Source organism: Arachis hypogaea, chromosome 5, assembly GCF_003086295.3.
Source record: "Arachis hypogaea cultivar Tifrunner chromosome 5, arahy.Tifrunner.gnm2.J5K5, whole genome shotgun sequence".
NCBI classification, from domain to species: domain Eukaryota; kingdom Viridiplantae; phylum Streptophyta; class Magnoliopsida; order Fabales; family Fabaceae; genus Arachis; species Arachis hypogaea.
The window spans coordinates 104,238,445-104,258,441 of record NC_092040.1 but is presented as its reverse complement, the minus strand read 5'-3'; the positions used below and the strand labels follow the sequence as shown (position 1 = coordinate 104,258,441).

Sequence of the window (19,997 nt, the reverse complement as noted above, 5' to 3'; positions counted from 1 at the left end):
CATGCCACATATCATTGGTCACCACATCATTGTACTATTATATGTGGCCAAACTATAGAGTGACACGTGTTACTAATAGTCCACGTCATTAAGTCATGTCATCACGTCGTTAATAGAAAATTAGTCAGAAACTATCATGATGCATTTTTGTCAATTTCAGAGACATAATTGGTGCAATTAGAATATCAAGAACGATTTGAGTGCATGATGCCAATCTCAAAGACCATTTTGTGGTTTATGTCGCCTTTGAACACCTCAAGCGTGGAACTTGCCCCAATTTCAATCCGCTGCCAAACTCTGCTGCCGCCATGGCCTCTTCTCCTTCTCCTATGGCCAACCACAACCATCGAAAGAGGAGCTCCACTTCATCAGTCGCAGCCACAACGAAACCTGCTACATCGTACCACGTGACGCTATTGGCAACGGTGGACCCATTGCGGTTCCGTAGGAAGATCACATACATATCGTTAGGCTCCACGACGGTTATACCAGTGGATTTGCTGGCGCAGTTGACGCAGCAGTCGCATTTGATGCTGCTGGAAAGGAAAGACGATTTGGGAGCTCTTACTATGTTGGAAGACAGTGCGAAGAAGTTCAAGAGTCCAAAAACATTAAAGGATGAAGTAATTTATAAATTTGATTAAAAAACTAACAAAAAAAAGATTTAGGTATTTTTATTACATAAAATTTAGTATTTAAAAATATAATATTAATTTTTTTATATGATAAATATTTTTGTCTGCATTTACAAAATGTATAAGCACAAATGGTTGTTTTTCTATTTTGTTCTTTAGAATAATAGGTAAAGATGAGATTTTGGATCAGTTGCTTGCATTTATTATTGGGTTTTTTATTTAAATAAAATAAACAATACTAAAATTACTGGATTTCCTAAATCAAATTTTGAAACGTGAATATTCTCCTTCTACTATTATATAAATCGTTACAGGATATGAAAATTATACAATATGTTAATCATGCCGCTTAGTAACGATTTATACATAGATGGCCTAGGAAAATAGAGAGTAAATCGTTGTAGGACACATAAAGTTACAGGTAACGCATAAATCGTCCCACACTATAAGAATTCACATGATTTTGAGCTAAAACACAAAAGTTTGGTACGATTAACGTCTTAAAGCAAACCCTCTCAAACCTGGCACGATTTATGTATAATAGAGTACTTTTATTTATAATATTTTAATTTAAATTATATTTATGTAAATTTTAACTTAAAAAATAAAAACATATTTTTTATAATTTCAATTATTAATTTTATTAATAAAATTAAATTAAATTAAAAAAAAAATACTAACAAATTATAATAAAAAGTGTACGAAATTTTAATACATAATAAATTTAAGTTTTTTTTAAAAAAAATGTCAAAGATGTTAAAAAATATTAATTTTTCATAATATAATTTCATGTTATTTTAAGTAACATAAATTTAAGTTTTTACGAAATTTTTAGTATTCGTTGTTCATATATTTTTTAATCATTTTTATTGATGCATATTTTTTATAGAATTTTTTTGACTTTTTTTCTATTTGACTTTGTATGAATTTTAATTATTTATTTATAATTTTAATTATTAATTCTATTAAAAAAATTCAATTAAATAAAAAAATACTAACAAATTATAATAATAAAAAAGTACTAAATTTTAATACATAAATTTAATTTTTTTTAAATGTCTAAGGGTGTTAAAAAATATAATTTTGCATAATATAAATTTATGTAGTTTTAAATAGCATAAATTTAAGTTTTTAAAAATTGTTAGTATTCATTATTCATGTAATTTTTTTTTTAATAATAATTTTTATCCATACATATTTTTTATAGAATTTTTCTTTGTCATTTTATAATATATAAATTATAAAAAATATGAATCGATAAAAATTAATAAAAAAATTACATGAGCAAGAAATACTAAATTCTATAAAAAATATGCATGGATAAAAATTATTAAAAAAATTACATGAATAACGAATACTGTAAATTTTATAAAAACTTAAATTTATGTTACTTAAAACCACATATTATATTATGTAAAAGTATATTTTTTTAGCACTGTTTGACTTTTTTTTTAAATAAAAAACTTAAATTTATGTATTAAAATTTAGTACTTTTTATTATAATTTGTCAGTATTTTTTTATTTAATTTGTTTTTTTAATGGAATTAATAATTAAAATTATAAAAAATAATTAAAATTTATACAAAATCAAATAAAAAATGGCAAAAAAAATTCTATAAAAAATATGCATCTATAAAAATGATTAAAAAAATCATATAAACAATAAATACTAAAAATTTTATAAAAACTTAAATTTATGTTATTCAAAATAACATGAATTTATATTATTCAATATTATATTTTTTAACACCTTTTGATATTTTTTCAAATAAAAAACTTAAATTTATGTATTAAAATTTAGTACTCTTTTTATTATAATTTGTTAGTATTATTTTTTAATTTAATTTAATCTTATTAATAAAATTAATAATTGAAATTATAAAAAATATTTTTTTAAGTTAAAATTTAAATAGATATAATTTAAATTAAAATATTATAAATAAAAGTATCCTATTATACATAAATCGTGTCAGACTTGAGAGAGTTTGCTTTAACACGTTAATCGTGCCAAGCCTTTCTGTTTTTGTTCAAAATCACGTGAATCCTTATAGGGTGGGACGATTTATGCGTTTCCTATAATCCTGTGTGCCTGTAACGATTTACTCCCTATTCTCTTAAGCCATTTATGCATAAATCGTTCGTGGGATGGTATAGTTAACATATTATATAATCTTCATACCCATAAAACAATTTATATAATAATAAAAAGAAAATATTTACGTTTCAAAATTTAATTTAGGAGAATCCAATAATTTTAATATTAATTTATTTTATTTAAGTAAAAAACCCTTCATTATTGGTTAGGCCGTTAGAGACTGAACAATGGATGAGTAATTAGGAATTTAGGATGGCCGTTTGACCTTTTGACTATTTTTTGGTGCATTCAATTTCAAGGTTCATTCTAGATTATTTGTGAAATGAATTCAAGGAATCAACTATTGGCTACAATTTTCTTTTTGTGACAACTGTTGGTTACAATTTAATAATGGATAAACTCATTATTTGGTTGGATTATATAAGTGTATATGATAATGACAAAAGAAAAAGTAGAAGAGCAACAAATAAAATACTGGTGGTTCATAGTGTCGGCATTGTAACTTTGAGCCAAGTGTATGTGCAATTGTGCATCCCTAGTAAAAAAAGTCGAGAGGAAAATTTTATTTTTATCATCCTCAAAAATAGTAAATAAAGTTTTATTCGATCATAGAATAAATATTCCGTATATTGAGTAATGATTAAAAAGTTTAGTTTATCTCTCTTTTTTTCTTTTTAACATTTAAATAAATAAAAGTTTCAAATGATTTAAAACTTAAAAATTCTCTTTATTTAAATATTAAAATAATTAAAAAATAAAACTATAATTTTCAATCATTTTTCTTTCTGATACCTACACCCTCTCTCTTTTTTTTTTTTAAATTTCTTTCTCATTTAATTTTCACATTACATTACATACGTTAAAAATATCCACTAATGATAATATTACTTAAACTTTCATGCAAGGAGAATTTTTCAGACTTACAAATATCTAACTAGTCGTCAAATATGTATTTTTTTATTTTTATAAAGTTGAACTTCCAACCAAATAATTAAAAACGAGGTAAACTAGATCATCACATCAAACCTCATATTTTCAATATGTATTACTTTTGATACTAATTTTAATTCATTTGAAAAGGAAATAATAATCCGATAGGCGATAGCTAGATACTACTACTAACCAGACTAACTAGTAATTTCTAATATTAATACAGAGCATAAACTTTATTCTCTACATGGGATTGATTTCTTTTGATACTAATTTTAAATCATTCGAAAAGATAACAATAATCTGATAGGTACAAGTGACTAGAAATTTCGCATATTAGTATATAGCATAAACTTTATTCTCTCTATATGGTGGTATCTAAGAAGGGATGAAAATAATTCTTTTCTGTTCATTTCCATTTCCACAGAAATATAGTTCCACAACCACAGGGATTTTATGGAAATTATTTATTTTAGTAAAAATTATGTTAATTTTAATATAATTAAAATAAAATAAGTTTAATATTTTTAATTATATCATATAATAAAAATAATAAATGTTAGATTTTCAAATATTATAGTAATAAAAATAATAAAAATAGTAAAAATAATAAATAATAATAAAGTCTTAGCTTATAGCTTATACAATATCCTTATATGAACAAATTCAATTATATATAGTTAATATACACAATTATTCCCATAGATTTAAGGTTAATCGAACGAAAACTGAAAGTTCCCAGAAGTGACAAATCACATGTCTACGTGTTGCGAGTTGAGAGATCCCTCAACCTGATTCTTCATGCACACATTACCAACCACTTTTCTTTCCATTTCTTTATCCATTCATCTCTAACTCTTCCTCTCGTTACCTGTCATTCTACACTTTAATACACCCTTACTCTCGCTTTCTTAGGACTTCACACTTCAGTGTTTTTGTCTTCTTCTTTTTCTTCTTCTTTGTTGGTTCACAAAGAAAACAGCACAAAATGGTGATCACCTCCGCTGTCACAGATCCTGAAGAACAAACACAAAGCTTGCACTCTACTTTTGCTTCCAGATATGTTCGTGACCCTATTCCCAGGTCTATATATATCTTAATATCTCCCTTTTATTTTTGCAGTAGTCACAACTTCACACTCATTTCTTCACCAAATTCAACACTCATACGCTTAGTTTTATATAATCTTTGTCATGATATCACTTCTCCACAAGCACATGAATGGCATAATCTCTAGAACGCTTCTCAAGCAATAATTTTTTTTAGGATTGCTTATAGGCCTTCTAATAATTTCTAATAATCTTAATTTCACAAATGATCAATATTAAAGTAATTTGGTGAAGGTTCAAGATGCCAGAGAAGTGTATACCAAAGGATGCAGCATATCAGATCATAAACGATGAGTTGATGTTGGATGGAACACCAAGGCTTAACTTGGCATCTTTTGTGACCACTTGGATGGAGCCTGAGTGTGATAAGCTCATCATGGCTTCGCTTAACAAGAACTATGTTGACATGGATGAGTATCCTGTCACCACTGAGCTCCAGGTTTCTCTGTTTCTTTCTTTCCTTCTTTATTTATTTCTCACTTCACTTGATCATAAAAAACTAATTGGGGGTCATGTGTGATCTCTTCAATCATGAACAAGATTGTTTGATTCAAGGCTTAAATAGGGTTTTTGGCCTTACAGACTTTTTCTTTTGGTGGTTTTAAAAAAAGTATTCAGAAGTGAAATCAGTCCCTTCTGTCATCCAAAATTAAATAAATTTGGATATGGTTACTTATCTTTGAATCATTAGGAACCATAGGTTTAGTTTACCATAAAATTGCTAAATTTTTCATGGATCATAACCTTATTTAAACCCTTAAGTTTTTCTAATTTATGGCTGAGATTTCGATGGTTGGACAATAGATCTATCAGTAACAGGTGTTGGAGAAAGGGGGATTTGTTTTTATTTTTATTTTTTTTTTATGTCAAAGCATAGACTAGAATAAAAAAGTAGCTTACATATGATAGATAGAGTTTGGTTTTTATGATGTTTGCCCTCAAAATTTGGTGTTTCTGTTGGCAACTTTCTAGATCTCGTGTTTTCTGGTCAGAAAATGGAGTGAATTGCTATAACTGAAATAGCCACTGAATTCTGAATCTTATGTGAAGTAGTAACATTGAACTATTGAAAGCTGTAATATTATATATGTAAATAATTTATTAGCTGGTAGTTACAATTTAAACATGAGACATTGACAAGTATAATTTGTTCAACTGTGCAGAATAGGTGCGTTAATATGATAGCACACCTATACCATGCTCCTATCGGTGATGATGAGGCTGCAGTCGGTGTCGGAACTGTCGGATCATCAGAGGCAATAATGTTGGCAGGTCTAGCTTTTAAAAGGAAATGGCAGGCAAAGAGAAAAGCAGAAGGCAAACCTTATGATAAGCCTAACATAGTTACCGGCGCTAATGTGCAGGTCAATCTCAACTTCTATTTAGTCTTCGTTGCATGCTCGTATCATCGGATAGGAGATACATAGTCTGTGAATTAATTTTGAGATGTGGTAGAAAGGAAGTGATTTAATTGATTTGTGGCAGGTTTTGGAAGCTTTGTCCCTTTAGATATTGACATCTAATACTCTTTGAAATATGCTACACAGGTTTGTTGGGAGAAGTTTGCACGGTATTTCGAGGTTGAGCTTAAGGAAGTGAAACTCACAGAAGGATACTATGTGATGGACCCTGTGAAAGCAGTTGAAATGGTTGATGAGAACACCATCTGTGTGGCGGCGATTTTGGGGTCGACTCTGACCGGTGAGTTTGAGGATGTGAAACTTCTTAATGAGCTTCTTACTAAAAAGAATAAGGAGACAGGATGGAATACCCCGATTCATGTTGATGCTGCCAGCGGAGGGTTCATTGCCCCATTTCTCTACCCTTGTCTTGAGTGGGATTTTCGCTTACCATTAGTGAAGAGCATCAATGTTAGTGGTCATAAGTATGGTCTTGTCTACCCCGGTGTCGGTTGGGTTGTTTGGAGGAGTAAAGATGACTTGCCAGAGGAACTTGTTTTTCACATAAACTATCTCGGATCGGATCAGCCAACATTTACCCTCAATTTCTCCAAAGGTAATGGATGAGTTGCCAAATTTTTGCAATTGCTATCTTTTTATCTTTAAGTAGTTGGCTGTTCATATGAAAATATCTTCACAAAGATAATAGCTAAGATGTGAATACGTGTTTATGTTAAACAGTTTAATTAAATATGTCAATATATTTAACAGTTCTCGACTAACGTCTTCATATAATAGTCACCCTTTTAAGCGTTCAGCTCGAGGAGCTATCAAAATCCAAGAGTTGTTTTCAGTATCTCTCTGCATATGTTTGTCTAGAGACTAGAATCCATCAAATTTGAAGTGAGCTGAAACAATCTTGTCCCCACCTAGAATGTGAAGCTATGTCTCATTGAATGGTGTCCTTTCTTTCTGTAGCAATGATCTTTTTTAACAACACAACCCTGCTTTTGTTTGTTCTTCATTTTCTTTCGGCAGGCTCTAGTCAAATTATTGCTCAATATTACCAATTTATACGGCTTGGCACAGAGGTAATTATAGTATTGTGTTTATTCTGAATTTTAATTATAAGCATGATAATTCCTTGTATTTTAGGTTAATCCAGATAGAGAGGATACTACATGAAAGGTTTAAGATTACTCATAAGTTTCCCTGTGGTTACGTAAATTGTTTTAAATGGAACCAACTTATTAATATTGCTTAAGTATTTGAAGAGATTTAGCTTCCAATTTGTATGAATATGATAAAAGGGCAAGGTTAAAGGCAAAATATAATAGGAAAATAATTGACTACTTTAAAAATTCATTGAACAGTTGCCACCATTCAACCACTAAACCAAAGTTTAAAAATCATAACTACATAGAGAATCACATAATCAACATACTAGACAGAACTTCCCACATATTAGCCCTATTTCTTTACATATCTGCTTCATTGTGCAATATCTGTCTTACTTAAATACACATGGTTGTTTTTCTTGCTTTTGTAAAACAAAAGGGCTACAAAAATATCATGGAGAACTGCAGGGAGAATGCAAGAATTCTGAGGGAGGGAATCGAGAGAACAGGCCGGTTCAACATCATCTCCAAGGATGTTGGCGTGCCGCTTGTTGCCTTCTCTTTGAAAGACAGCAGCCAACACACAGTGTTTGAGGTGTCAGACCATCTGAGAAAATTTGGCTGGATAGTTCCGGCCTACACAATGCCGCCAGACGCGCAGCACATTGCAGTCCTCCGGGTGGTGATCAGGGAGGATTTCAGCCGGGGATTGGCGGAGAGACTCGTGTCCGACATAGTGAAAGTTGTGGATCTCGTGGACACACTTCCAAGCCCTCTATCAACAAAAAAGGCACATGTGGTAGCTGTTGCTAATAATGAGACAAGTGAGAAGGCTAAGAAGAGTGCATTAGAGACTCAGAAAGAGATTGCCTTGTATTGGAAGAGGCTTGTGGATGGTAAAAGAGTTGGAGCATGTTAGGCATCTCATGAAATCTCTGATTTTTGGGGTGCCTTTGTGTGATGAGTTGTTTTTGCATATTTGCTTTTACCAGAACATTATGTATGTGTGTGCATGTTGCTACGAGGTTGTCCCCCTTCGGTATGTATATATGTGTAGTTCTATAAAGCAATAAGCAATGCCAGTGCATGATGGATCCTAATAACTATTGTTTTTCCCATAAAGAATTGATGTAGAACATTTGCTTATTAAATATTGGTGCATGTTATGGTGCTTATATATATTTGCTTAACTTACTAAAAAAAGATAAAAATAAATATTTAAATTAAAAAATATAAAAATAATAAATTTTTAATATTTAAAACTTACTATAAAAGGCAAGTTCGGTAATTTCGGCACCAAAGTTATAGGCACTCCAGAATTTGCCTTAAATATTTGTGAGGCTTTCGTGGCTGAGGCTTGTGTATTGGGGGTAAGGTTAGTTGTCTTTTAGATAGTTATAATTATACCTATGATGAATAGATACGGACACGGGATATGCGGAGAAATTTTTTTTATTTTTTATTAAGATACAATTGGATACATGATGAGTATCGAAGTATCAAAGAATATCGTGTTCAAAATGTAAATGTATTCGACACGTGAATAAAGAATGTCGTGTTCAAAATGTAAATATATTCGACACGTGAATACGATAAATTTAAAAAGTGTCTATACTTTATAAGTTATACTGAATTTGAATCCCACCAATAGGTGGGTTATGGTTGAAGAGTTTTCAAGTGAATACGGTAAATTTAAAAAATGTCTGTACTTTATAGGTTATACTAGATTTGAACCCCACCAATAGCTGGGTTATGGTTGAAGAGTTTTCAAGTGTGAATAGATGAATGTGTGTATGAAAAAAAGAAAAAAAAGACAAATAGGTCATTGATCTTTTGGTTTATGAATATTTAAATTTTTTTCAAAAATTTGGATATATTGATTTTTGGGTCTAATTTGTCTCATTTTAAAATTTTTTTACGTATCTATCCGTATATCGGTTACGTCATTACAACGGAAATTATATTTGATTTTTTTGTTTGGGTCTGACAGATCCAAATGAATAAAGGAATCGATGTGTCTAAATTTTAAAAAATTCAGAAATTTAAATATATTTTTAAATTTTCAAAGATTTAAATATCTATAAATCAAAATGTCGGATCCTTTTCGCACAAAAAGAAATTATTGTAAAGTGAAGAAGTCTTCAAAGTGAAAAAGTGTTTTGCTAAGTGTTTTTTGCTCTAGTACGATGAAACTATATGACAATGAACATTGATACGTGGATTATATAATTTACATTAATAAATATTTTTATTTTTATTTTAAAAATATATTATATATTTTTTAATATTAATATATTCTTCAAATTAATTATATAAAATAAAGTATTTCTTTAATTAACATTTTTGAAAGGATTAAATAATTTTTTTAATATTGTGAAAAATAGTATTTAAGAATTAATAAAAATGATTAAAATGTTTTTGTTTAAATTTGTTTAATTAAATTATAAAATAAAATTTGAATTTAAATTCAAAAATTAAAACATAATCATGATAATTACCCTAACATAATCATCCTAAAATAACCTTTATTATATACATCAATATACAATAGAAAATAATTTATCTTCTAATTTTTTATGGATATCGGAGTAGTTGCCATAAAATTATTAAGAGAATACTCAATAATAATATTTTATATGAAGATAATATTGTAAATTCTTAGATGATTAATCAAATATATTTAGTCAAACATATCAACTCATCTAATGATCTACAATGTGCTATCTTCATATAAAAATGTCATCATGGGAGTATCTACCAAATTATTATTATAAATCATTTAGGATCACAAAATTATGGATTTTTTTCAATAATTAAATAAAAAATCCATATTTTTCCAAACATGATTTTTGAACTTTAATTCTTAAAATATGAATTTTTTTTTTTACATTTAAGTAAGTTTGCAGCGAACTCTATAAAAATTGGCAAGTTTGCTTAATACCGACAAACTCCACTCAAATTTTTTGAAAAACACACTTTTAATCCATATCATTATCTAAAAAATAGTATATAGATCTACAAACAGTAAATAGAAATATACAAAAATACACAGACAACAAGCATGACTTCTTCAAAGATTTTTTTAATTATAAATTAAAAAAATAAGCCATATTTAACAATGGCAACCATTGTTATCGTCTCTAAAAATACATAGGTATATCGGAATAAGTCATATTTAACCAGGATTTTTTTAATTATAAATTAAAAAAATAACTATTTCCTAAAAATAACAAGGATTGTTATCCTGTGTACTTTTATGTACTCTTATGCACTTTGGGAACAATGATAATGGTTACCATTATTAACTTTTCAATATGATATATTTGAAGTGGATTATTTTTGGGAAATAATTATTTTTTTAATTTATAATTAATTTTTTTTGTTAAATATGGCTTATTCTGGTATACATTTGTATTTTTAGAGATGATAACAATGGTTGTCATTGTTAAATATGACTTATTTTTTTTAATTTATAATTAAAAAAATCATACTTGTTACTGTTTGTAGATCTATATATTATTTTCTAGACAATGATATGGATTAAAAGTGTATTTTTCAAAAAAACTGAGGGGAGTTCGCCAGGGTTAGGCGAATTATATCAAATTTAGGGAGCACTTAGATAAAAACGACTAAAATGTCTTTTTTTTTTAAATATATTTTTCAGTAATTAAAATTTAACATATATAATCGATTAAATCATGTTATTTTTGTCAAAATTAGACTAGACAAATTGATTTAATTGAAAAAAATGGTAAATCAATTTTTGAATTGGTCTAAATTAATATTATTTTTTTTATAAAAAATGACTACAATATCTTTATTATAGAAAATGATTAAAATACTCTTATTTTATACATATAAATTTTAAAAATTCTAAATCCTAACCCTACGATAAAAAAATAAAGGATTAAAATTTGAGATTCTCAAAATTAATATATATAATAGAAGTATTTTAGTCATTTTTTATAATAGGGTATTGTAGTTATTTTTTATAAAAAATAATATTAATTTAGACAAGTTCAAGATTCAATTTATTATTTTTTGGTCAAATCATTTGTCTAGCCTAATTTTGATAAAAACAATACGATTTAATCGATTATATGTGTTAAATATTAATTATTAAAAAATATCTTTATAAAAAGACGTTTTTAGTATCTTTATCTGAGTGGCTCTCAAAATTTATAGACTTAGACAAACTTGCCAATTTTTATAGAATTCGTCCGACTCCGACGAACTTGCTTAAATGCAAAAAAAAATCGTATTTTAAAAATTAAAGTCTAAAAATCATGTTTAAAAAAATATAATTTTTTATTTTATTATTGAAAAAAATCCCAAAACTATTTTACCAATATTGGTCAGCTATTAAAATCTGTAAAATAAAAAACATGAGACTATGACCAAAGGAAAATACGGACGCTAAAAAATTCTAATAAATGGTGAATAATATAGAAGTAAAAAGTATTTTTTTTTAAGTATAAAAAGACAGAACCAATAGCTTCGTCAGGAAGATAAATAAAATTTAAACATATACATAGATGAAGTAAAAGATAAGAGAAATTTATGGAGGCTACTAATTTTTAGTCTTTTTTATTATTATTTGACTATTATAAATATTAAATTATTTTTAATAAATAAATTTTATTAATTTATATGTATAAATTCTGAAAAATGTAAATGCAAAATATATTAATTTATGTATAAAATTTTAATATAGGTTTATATAAAATTTTGGTAAATATAAGTGTAAATTATATGTTTTTGTATACAAAATATTTATAAATATGAGTATAAATTTTTGTTGGTCAAGTGCTGACAAAAAAATATAGGTTTAGTTTAATTATTTTATTAGTCCCTATAATTTTATGAAATTTTTAATTAGATTTTTATATATATATATTTTTTAATTGAGTCCTTGCATCAATTTTTTTAATTGGATCTCTATACTTTTTTTTCTTTTTATTTAGATTCATGCACAAATATTTTAGTTGAATTTCTATACAATTAAACTAATTATTGTCGAGAGGGATCTAATTAAAAAAATATATATAAAAATTTAATTAAAAAATTTGTGAAATTATACAGACCAATAAAATAATTAAATAAAAAATATAATACTTACTGACCAAGTAACATTGTTCAAAAATAAATGTGTATAGCAAATATGACAAAAAAAGTGTTTAATTAAAAACAAATAAATTCATGATAAATCAAAAAGTATTTAATAAACTTAAATATAATTTAATAATTTTATTAATATACTCACTAACGTTTATTTAAGTATGTCGATCGATAAATTAAGAAATTTTTGTAAATACCATATGAACTTGAGTAAGTCAAATGTTAAATAAAAATAAACCTCAAAAAATAAGTTGAGTAATCTAACTATTTCAGAAGTTGAGTAGTTATTTCGGAAACAAATTTACACAAATCTGATTACATTAGAAGTCGACTAATTACTTCAGAAACGAGATTATAAATTTGTAGGATATTAAGCTACTTTTTTATTTTAGTTCATGATAATAATAAAAAAATTTTGTAACCCATCAATTCAATTTAATAAAATACATAAAATTTATAATTTTAGTTTTTATTATTTTATTTTATTTTATCTTTATATTATATTTATTTGTTTTTATCTTATTTTTTTATAGACCAATACTCTATATATATTTAGTTTTACTTTCATAATTTATAATACAATTCAATTCAATCAATTAAAACGTAGTACAATATTCTTCTTCTTTTTTTATCTCATTTTTTCATAATTTTATCATGATATCAGATTTACTGTCGACAAACAATTCAATTCCACATTTGAAGATGAAGAAGTTCTTCGCCAAATTAAAATCGTGCTACTGTCAACGTTCAACTACTAATAAAAAGAAGTTATCGAAGTCTCCGCCGTCCAGTGGCCGCATCACAAACGATCGTCGTGACAGCAGTGTCGACCACAACGAGATTGTTATTACCAAACCACAAAAGAAACCTAATGTGGTCTTACCCTCCGACGATTACAAGAACAACAGGGAGTGGTGGAAGTCAATGCCGATCGTGGCTTTAGGGTTCACTTTTTCCATGTCTTGAGCTCCAGATTTGTATAATGTTTAAGTGTTGTGATGTGTTCAGATGTGTGTTGATAACTGATAATTAAATTTTTATGCTACTAGAATTGCAATTGTACATAATGGAACAATTAGTTCGACTTTTATGTTTATACCATTTAATTTCTGGTGGATTCTTTCTTAAAAAAAAAAGTATAATATTTTTCATCATAAAAAATAAAAATCAAAATTATAACTGAATTTATGTATTCTGTTGGTTTGAATTTGTAGGCTATGAGATTTTTTTATTGTTGTCAAGAGCGTCTTCTTTGACAATTTTATCGAAGCTTATCCAAGCTATGAATTATTGACATCTTCCATCTATCAATTTGTGAGGGCGTATTAAACTACTCTTCTACCTTAGTTCTTAGCCCATGACAACAATAAAAAAAAAAGTCTCGTGACTCACAAATTCAACCTAACAAAATACATAAATTCAATTATAATTTTATTTTTTATTATTTTATCTTATCTTTATCTTAGATTTATTTGTTCTTAGATCAAACAGAATATTTAAAGATAATTTAATAATATACACTTTGCACCTTAAATTTCTGTTTTTAATTTTAATTTTAGTCTCTCTTCCAACGCTACTTAAATGTTTTATGTCCTGGTTGATTGTCCCATAACAAAGAGTGAATTAGCAATGACATTAATAACTTCCTTCAAACACTTTGGAACTAATAACTCCTCGATTGATTTGGTAACAATGTGAAGGAAGTTTACTCCTAATTTCAATGGGTTTCGCGGCCTTTGTTTTTTTGTTATAGCTTGCTGCAAATACCAACATAATGGCTGGATCTTTGAGAATTTGGGTTGTAATTTGAATATTGTGTGTCCGTCAAAGTTTTAGTCTGACCAAAGAATATCAATCTTTAATGGAGTGTATGAATAAGAATAAGATTTAAGTGTTTTAGTTTTCAATTATTCACATAACTTGGCGTTACTTATCGAATCTTGGGATAAATATCAACACAAATAAGCCAGTTATTGATTCGGAATTGGAAGCATGTTGTGACATTCTTCGAGATCACTATCGTAATTTTAACATAGCTTTTAGTGTAAATTTGAATAATTGCTCAATCATTTTGTAAATTTTGAGATATATTTTGGGCTCTTCATTATTTCACAACGAAAATATGGTAACATCTAAGCACAGAAATAGACTTTAGAATAGTTTTAAATTTTTGTCAGAGCTATTTGCATGACTCTCATACAGGCTTTTTACTTCTAAGCAATAAGCAGTGATCAAAATTTTATTAGCCAAAAAATAAAATGTGACGCTCAATCATATATTCGAGTAACTGTACAAACATGTTAATTAAATATAGGCACAACACCTAAATTTATAATTTAGTTATTTATGATTCACCTTTTAATACGATTTCATTTCAATTTTCTACTTATATTAGAAGATATGTTTTCATATAATACTATTTGTGTGATTAGCTTTTCTTGCTGTCTAGCTAACAAAAAATACAAAAAATATTAAAATTATTATAAAATAGTTATTATTGTGGATATCATATTATTAATTAAGAATTTGGTAATCAAAGAGCTTGCAGATTAAAATAGTTTTGGTCGAATTTACAAGAATGTTAATTTAAAGAAAAGAATGACGAAAAAAAAAAGAGATTTTGATCCTTTTATATATTGTCGAAAAATGAGGTTTCGCGGACAATGTATTAGGATTGACAACATGTCACATAAGAGTAGTTATCTAATTCTGTACTTAATGAAAACAGTTATTTTTTGGACTTTTTAGAAGGGACATTTGATAATGTAAGATTGATCGAATTACTCTATAAATTAAGAAGGCTTGAAAAAAACAGAAGTTAAAATTCTTATACACTCATATTTTAGCAATTTTTTTAGTCTGCCTCGAATTCATTTTTATACTTTCATATCTTTCTGTCTTTACATTTTTCTTTTTAAATTCCTGTAATTTTTCTTCATGCAAATTTTTTCCTTCTGCAAAGTCATTTCTTTTCTTTCTAAAAGTCTTGTGTTGTCAGTTTAAATTCAAATTATTTCGACTGTGTTGAATTTGGCTAATCGAGCGGTCATCTAAGTGGTCCAGTTGATATTCAGAACTGTTCTAAAAGAATTGGTTAAAAAATTGACTGAACCGGTGGTTAACCGGCCGAACCGGGTGAGTTTTGTAAAGCTCCGGTACCCCCAGAAACGGCGTCGTTTTAATGCCCAGAAAAAAAAAACCACAAACCTAAGCTAACCCACTCCCCTCAGTGACGAACGCCTCCTCCCCCCCTCTCTCCCTTTCACAAAAATGAAAAATCCAAACCTAAGATTGTAACCCTATCAGAGCGAAGAGCACAGCCACGTCTCCACCCGTTAGCCCCCACCACTATCGGCGCCGGCGGTGACAACCAGCGGTGGACATTCTCGCCACTCGAAGATCTGCTATTTTCCTCGCGTCGTAGAAGCTCGGTTCGGAGCAGCTGTTGTCGTCAAGCTCGCCTCTGCCCTCGTCGTCAAGCTCGCTCTGTCCTTGTCGTCGTCGGCGACCGCAAATTAAAATAATTGATACAAGTCCGTGCACTGCACACATAAAAATTCAAGGACAAACTCAAATAACCGATGGTTGGAAGAACTGAATGAGGTGGTGTAATTGGTATTCCCCCAAAAAATGTCTGCTTCACATTAGCACTGCCTATATCCTAACCAGTCGATGCAAAGTGATTCTTCAGGTATGGATTCCCCACAGAAAACTGAAATTGCTTGATTGGAAACTGAAAACATTTTCACATCGTGAGGACGATTCACAGAATTCACATCATGTTGTATAGGATACGAAGTCATGGAAAAATGAAAGCCACCCTGTGATTTTTGCTTATGCGATTCTTGTGTGAGGAAAACTTGTTGAATATTGCTTCTGTGATGGGTTCCTAAGAGTACCCCTGTTCGTTGTTGCTTTAGGGATTCTTGATGTTTTGCTGTGATTTCTGAACATTTTTTGCGGTGTTGCTTTTTTGTAATTCTGGAGTTTTGTTTTCGAAGGAATTTTTTTTTTCAAAATTTTTGGGGGGTGTTGCTCTCTTGGTGTTGAAGTCTTCTTGTTTCTAAGTTTTTTCTTCACCATTTTATCTGATTTTTAGAGTATATAGAACATAATTGTTTTTAGAATTGTGAGGTGCATGTAATTGATTTATAAGTTGGGTCAAGAAGTGGGAGAATTATTTTTTATTTGTTCAATTTGCATGAATTATCTTGAGTCATTGAAGATAAAATCTGATTATCTATCTCTTTGAATGGAGAATTGTTGCTCTGGCTGGTGCATTTGCTGTGTTGTTTTCATTATCTGCTGCATTGTTCAAGGTTTTTCGTTTGGTGGTAGAACATTGTGCTGTGTTTGTCATTGCGGTAGAATTTTTTTATAATTTTATTGTATATTTAATTAAACCGGTTCAGCCATGGTTTGACCACGGTTGGACCATTGAACCATTGAATCAGTCACCGGACCGATTCAATGACCGGTTCGGTTCTCGCAACTATTACTAATTTAGTTATCCTGCTGATTGCTGATTTTGTGTTGTTTTGCTAATTTTGAATTTCGAAAGAAAATGTATTGGTATTTAGTTTTTTAGTTTTACTTCGTGGTTTATGATATTATAATTTTGCTAACAAAAATAATAGGGATGCAACTTATTTTCAATTTTAATTTTGAGGGCCCTGAAATTACCATGGTTAGAATTGATTGTTAATTGCCTAAATGATTATTAATTGTAAATAGGCTTCGTTGCTACAATGTGATTGTTAATTGCCTAATTGGAATCGATTGCTAATTGCCTAATTGATTGTCAATGTGATAGTGTGATTATAATTAGATAATAAGCTATGTTAGAACTGATTGTTAATTGCCTAATTGATTAATTGTTAATAGGCTCTGTTGCTGCAGTGTGATTGTTAATTTCTTAATTGGAATTGATTGCTAATTGCCTAATTGATTCTCACTATTATTGTGTCAAATTAAGATATTATTGTAGTATTGACTAATATGTCTATTTTCGTATTAGTTATTTTAGAAATTGAGACTTGATAAAGTGTAGGTGAAGATATATATTTCAAAATTTAATTTTAAGTTTTTGACTATTTCATATTTTTATTTAAGTTGGATCCGGTCAGTCGGTTCAACTTGTAATCCACCGGTTGAACTAGCGACCTGATAGTCTCGATCACCGGTTTGGTTTTGACAACTATGCCTTATGCTACTCTTTGGCCCCTCCGGTCTTCCCTCTCAAAAACGACGCTGAATTTGGAATGAAGCTGCATCATCAGTCACTGTAAGCTCTTCCCTCCCATTCCTCTGTTTCTAAGTACTTCGCATAAAACCTACACATACCCACAATCCAAATTTGTATTGCTATAATCTATTTCATCAATGCCTTCGATTTCAAGAAGCAAAACGATGGTGGGTATGTTTCATAGGTACCTAAACTATCTGAAAAGTCCTTCCTTTTCTCCATTAACCCTTCAAGCTCCACCTCAAACTGAAACCACACTTCAATTGCCAGTTTTTTCTTCTTTTCAGCACTCCCCTTGCCATATTTCAAGATCACATGCTTCTTGTGTTTACTTAATTCAGTCTTCATCACTGCATATTCACTCTTTTGGTAAATATGTTGTTCCAATGCGGAATTATTGTTCAGAAACTGTCTCAGTGATCCAAAATTCTAGCTTTAGTGTGAATGTTGAAGAAGTTAATGGTTTAGAGAGCTATGTTGATAAGGTTTACAACTCTGTGATGGATAGTTCACTAGGTTTTAACAATTTGGAAAATGCCCTTGATCAATTGGGTGTTCCATTGTCTACCCCATTGGTCACCGGGGTGTTGCATAGGCTTCGTTATGATGAAAAGATTGCATTTCGGTTCTTCACTTGGGCTGGCTGTCAACAGAATTATTCACATGAGCCTTGTGCTTATAATGATATGATGGACATCTTATCTTGTACTAAGTACAAGACTAAGCAGTTCCGGATAGTTTGCGACATGCTGGAGTATATGAAGAGGCATAACAAGAACACGGTGCCAGTTGAAGTCCTCTTGACGATTTTGAGGAGGTATACAGAGAAGTATCTGACTCGTGTGCAGAAGTTTGCGAAAAAGAAGAGGATAAGAGTGAAGACGCAGCCAGAAATAAATGCATTTAACTTGCTCTTGGATGCCCTATGCAAGTGTTGCTTAGTTGAGGATGCTGAAGGTCTGTATAAGAAAGTTAGGAAAAGGATCAAGCCGAATGCAGATACACACAATATATTGGTTTTCGGCTGGTGTAGGGTTAGAAACCCGACTAGGGCAATGAAATTCCTGGAAGAGATGATTGAATTGGGTCATAAGCCTGACAATTTCACCTACAACACCGCCCTTGATACCTTTTTCAAGGCAGGCATGATAACCGAGGCACTAAATCTTTTCGAATTCATGAGGACGAAAGGTTCAACCATATCTTCTCCCACTGCAAAGACTTATGCAATTGTAATTGTGGCGCTTGTGCAAAATGATAGAATGGAGGAGTGTTTTGAACTTATGGGGCATATGATTAGCAATGGTTGCCTTCCTGATGTTTCAACATACAAGGATATAATTGAAGGGATGTGTTTGAATGGAAAGATAGATGAAGCTTACAAGTTCTTGGATGAGATGGGAAATAAAGGTTACCCTCCAGATATTGTTACTTATAATTGTTTCCTCAAGGTCCTTTGTGACAATAAGAAGTCTGAGGAAGCCCTTAAACTATATGGAAGAATGATTGAATTTGGTTGCCTTCCTAGTGTTCAGACTTATAATATGCTGATTTCAATGTTTTTTGATATGGATGATCCTGATGGGGCATTTGAGACTTGGCATGAAATGGAGGAGCGAGGTTGCAGATCGGACACACACACTTACTGTGTGATGGTTGAGGGGCTATTTCGCTGCAATAGAATTGACGACGCTTTTATTCTTTTGGAAGAAGTGATAAACAAGGGAATAAAGTTGCCATATAGGAAGTTCGATTCCTTTTTGATGCAACTCTCAACAATTGGTGATCTCCATGCCATTCACAGGCTTTCAGATCACATGAGGAAGTTCTATAATCATGCTATGGCAAGACGTTATGCACTAAGCCAGAAGCGTAAGAGCATGAGTTTGAGAGGAAAGTAATAAGTTCTTGATTGGTTTTGTGCTACTAATTGTCATCGGACCCTGGAGGAGGCGAAGACACAAAGTTAGGACAGCTCTTTTCATGATAGGTTCAATGAATATTACCTGCAACCATGGCAGGTTTTTCATGATTTAATACGCCTTAAAGTTCATCACTGCACCATTTATTGGACTATTTCATGACAACAACTAGTTGCGCATCTAACGTGCTTGACTTATTATGCTATAAAGTGCAAAAATTTTCATCACTGGATCTTATTTTTGCTCACTTTTAGCTCGTCCATTGAAATTCTGGAAGCTTCGATGATGCAGTTTGATTGTGCATTGCTGCTTAGTTGATGCAACCTGCTGATCTAGCGATTTGAAGATCCATGCCTGGATTTTATGGCCTCATGCATTGTGGTTGTGAACTTTTAATAATTCCATTTGTGAGATTCTGTTTGGCA

The 19,997-nt window shown here is 29.8% G+C and overlaps 2 protein-coding genes across 2 annotated transcripts; both read left to right on the top strand.

Annotated features, from left to right (window-relative positions):
• Positions 1 to 4,351: 4,351 nt before the first annotated feature.
• Positions 4,352 to 8,462, top strand: LOC112802416 (glutamate decarboxylase). The gene is made up of 6 exons (XM_025845632.3): positions 4,352 to 4,743; positions 5,004 to 5,208; positions 5,933 to 6,133; positions 6,317 to 6,785; positions 7,208 to 7,260; positions 7,727 to 8,462. The coding sequence occupies exons 1-6, from the start codon at positions 4,649 to 4,651 to the stop codon at positions 8,204 to 8,206; spliced, it is 1,503 nt and encodes a 500-aa protein (XP_025701417.1). The 5' UTR covers positions 4,352 to 4,648; the 3' UTR covers positions 8,207 to 8,462.
• A 9,060-nt stretch (positions 8,463 to 17,522) lies between these two features.
• LOC112802415 (pentatricopeptide repeat-containing protein At1g73400, mitochondrial-like) lies at positions 17,523 to 19,997 on the top strand. The gene has a single exon (XM_025845630.3). The coding sequence runs from the start codon at positions 17,788 to 17,790 to the stop codon at positions 19,549 to 19,551; it is 1,764 nt and encodes a 587-aa protein (XP_025701415.1). The 5' UTR covers positions 17,523 to 17,787; the 3' UTR covers positions 19,552 to 19,997.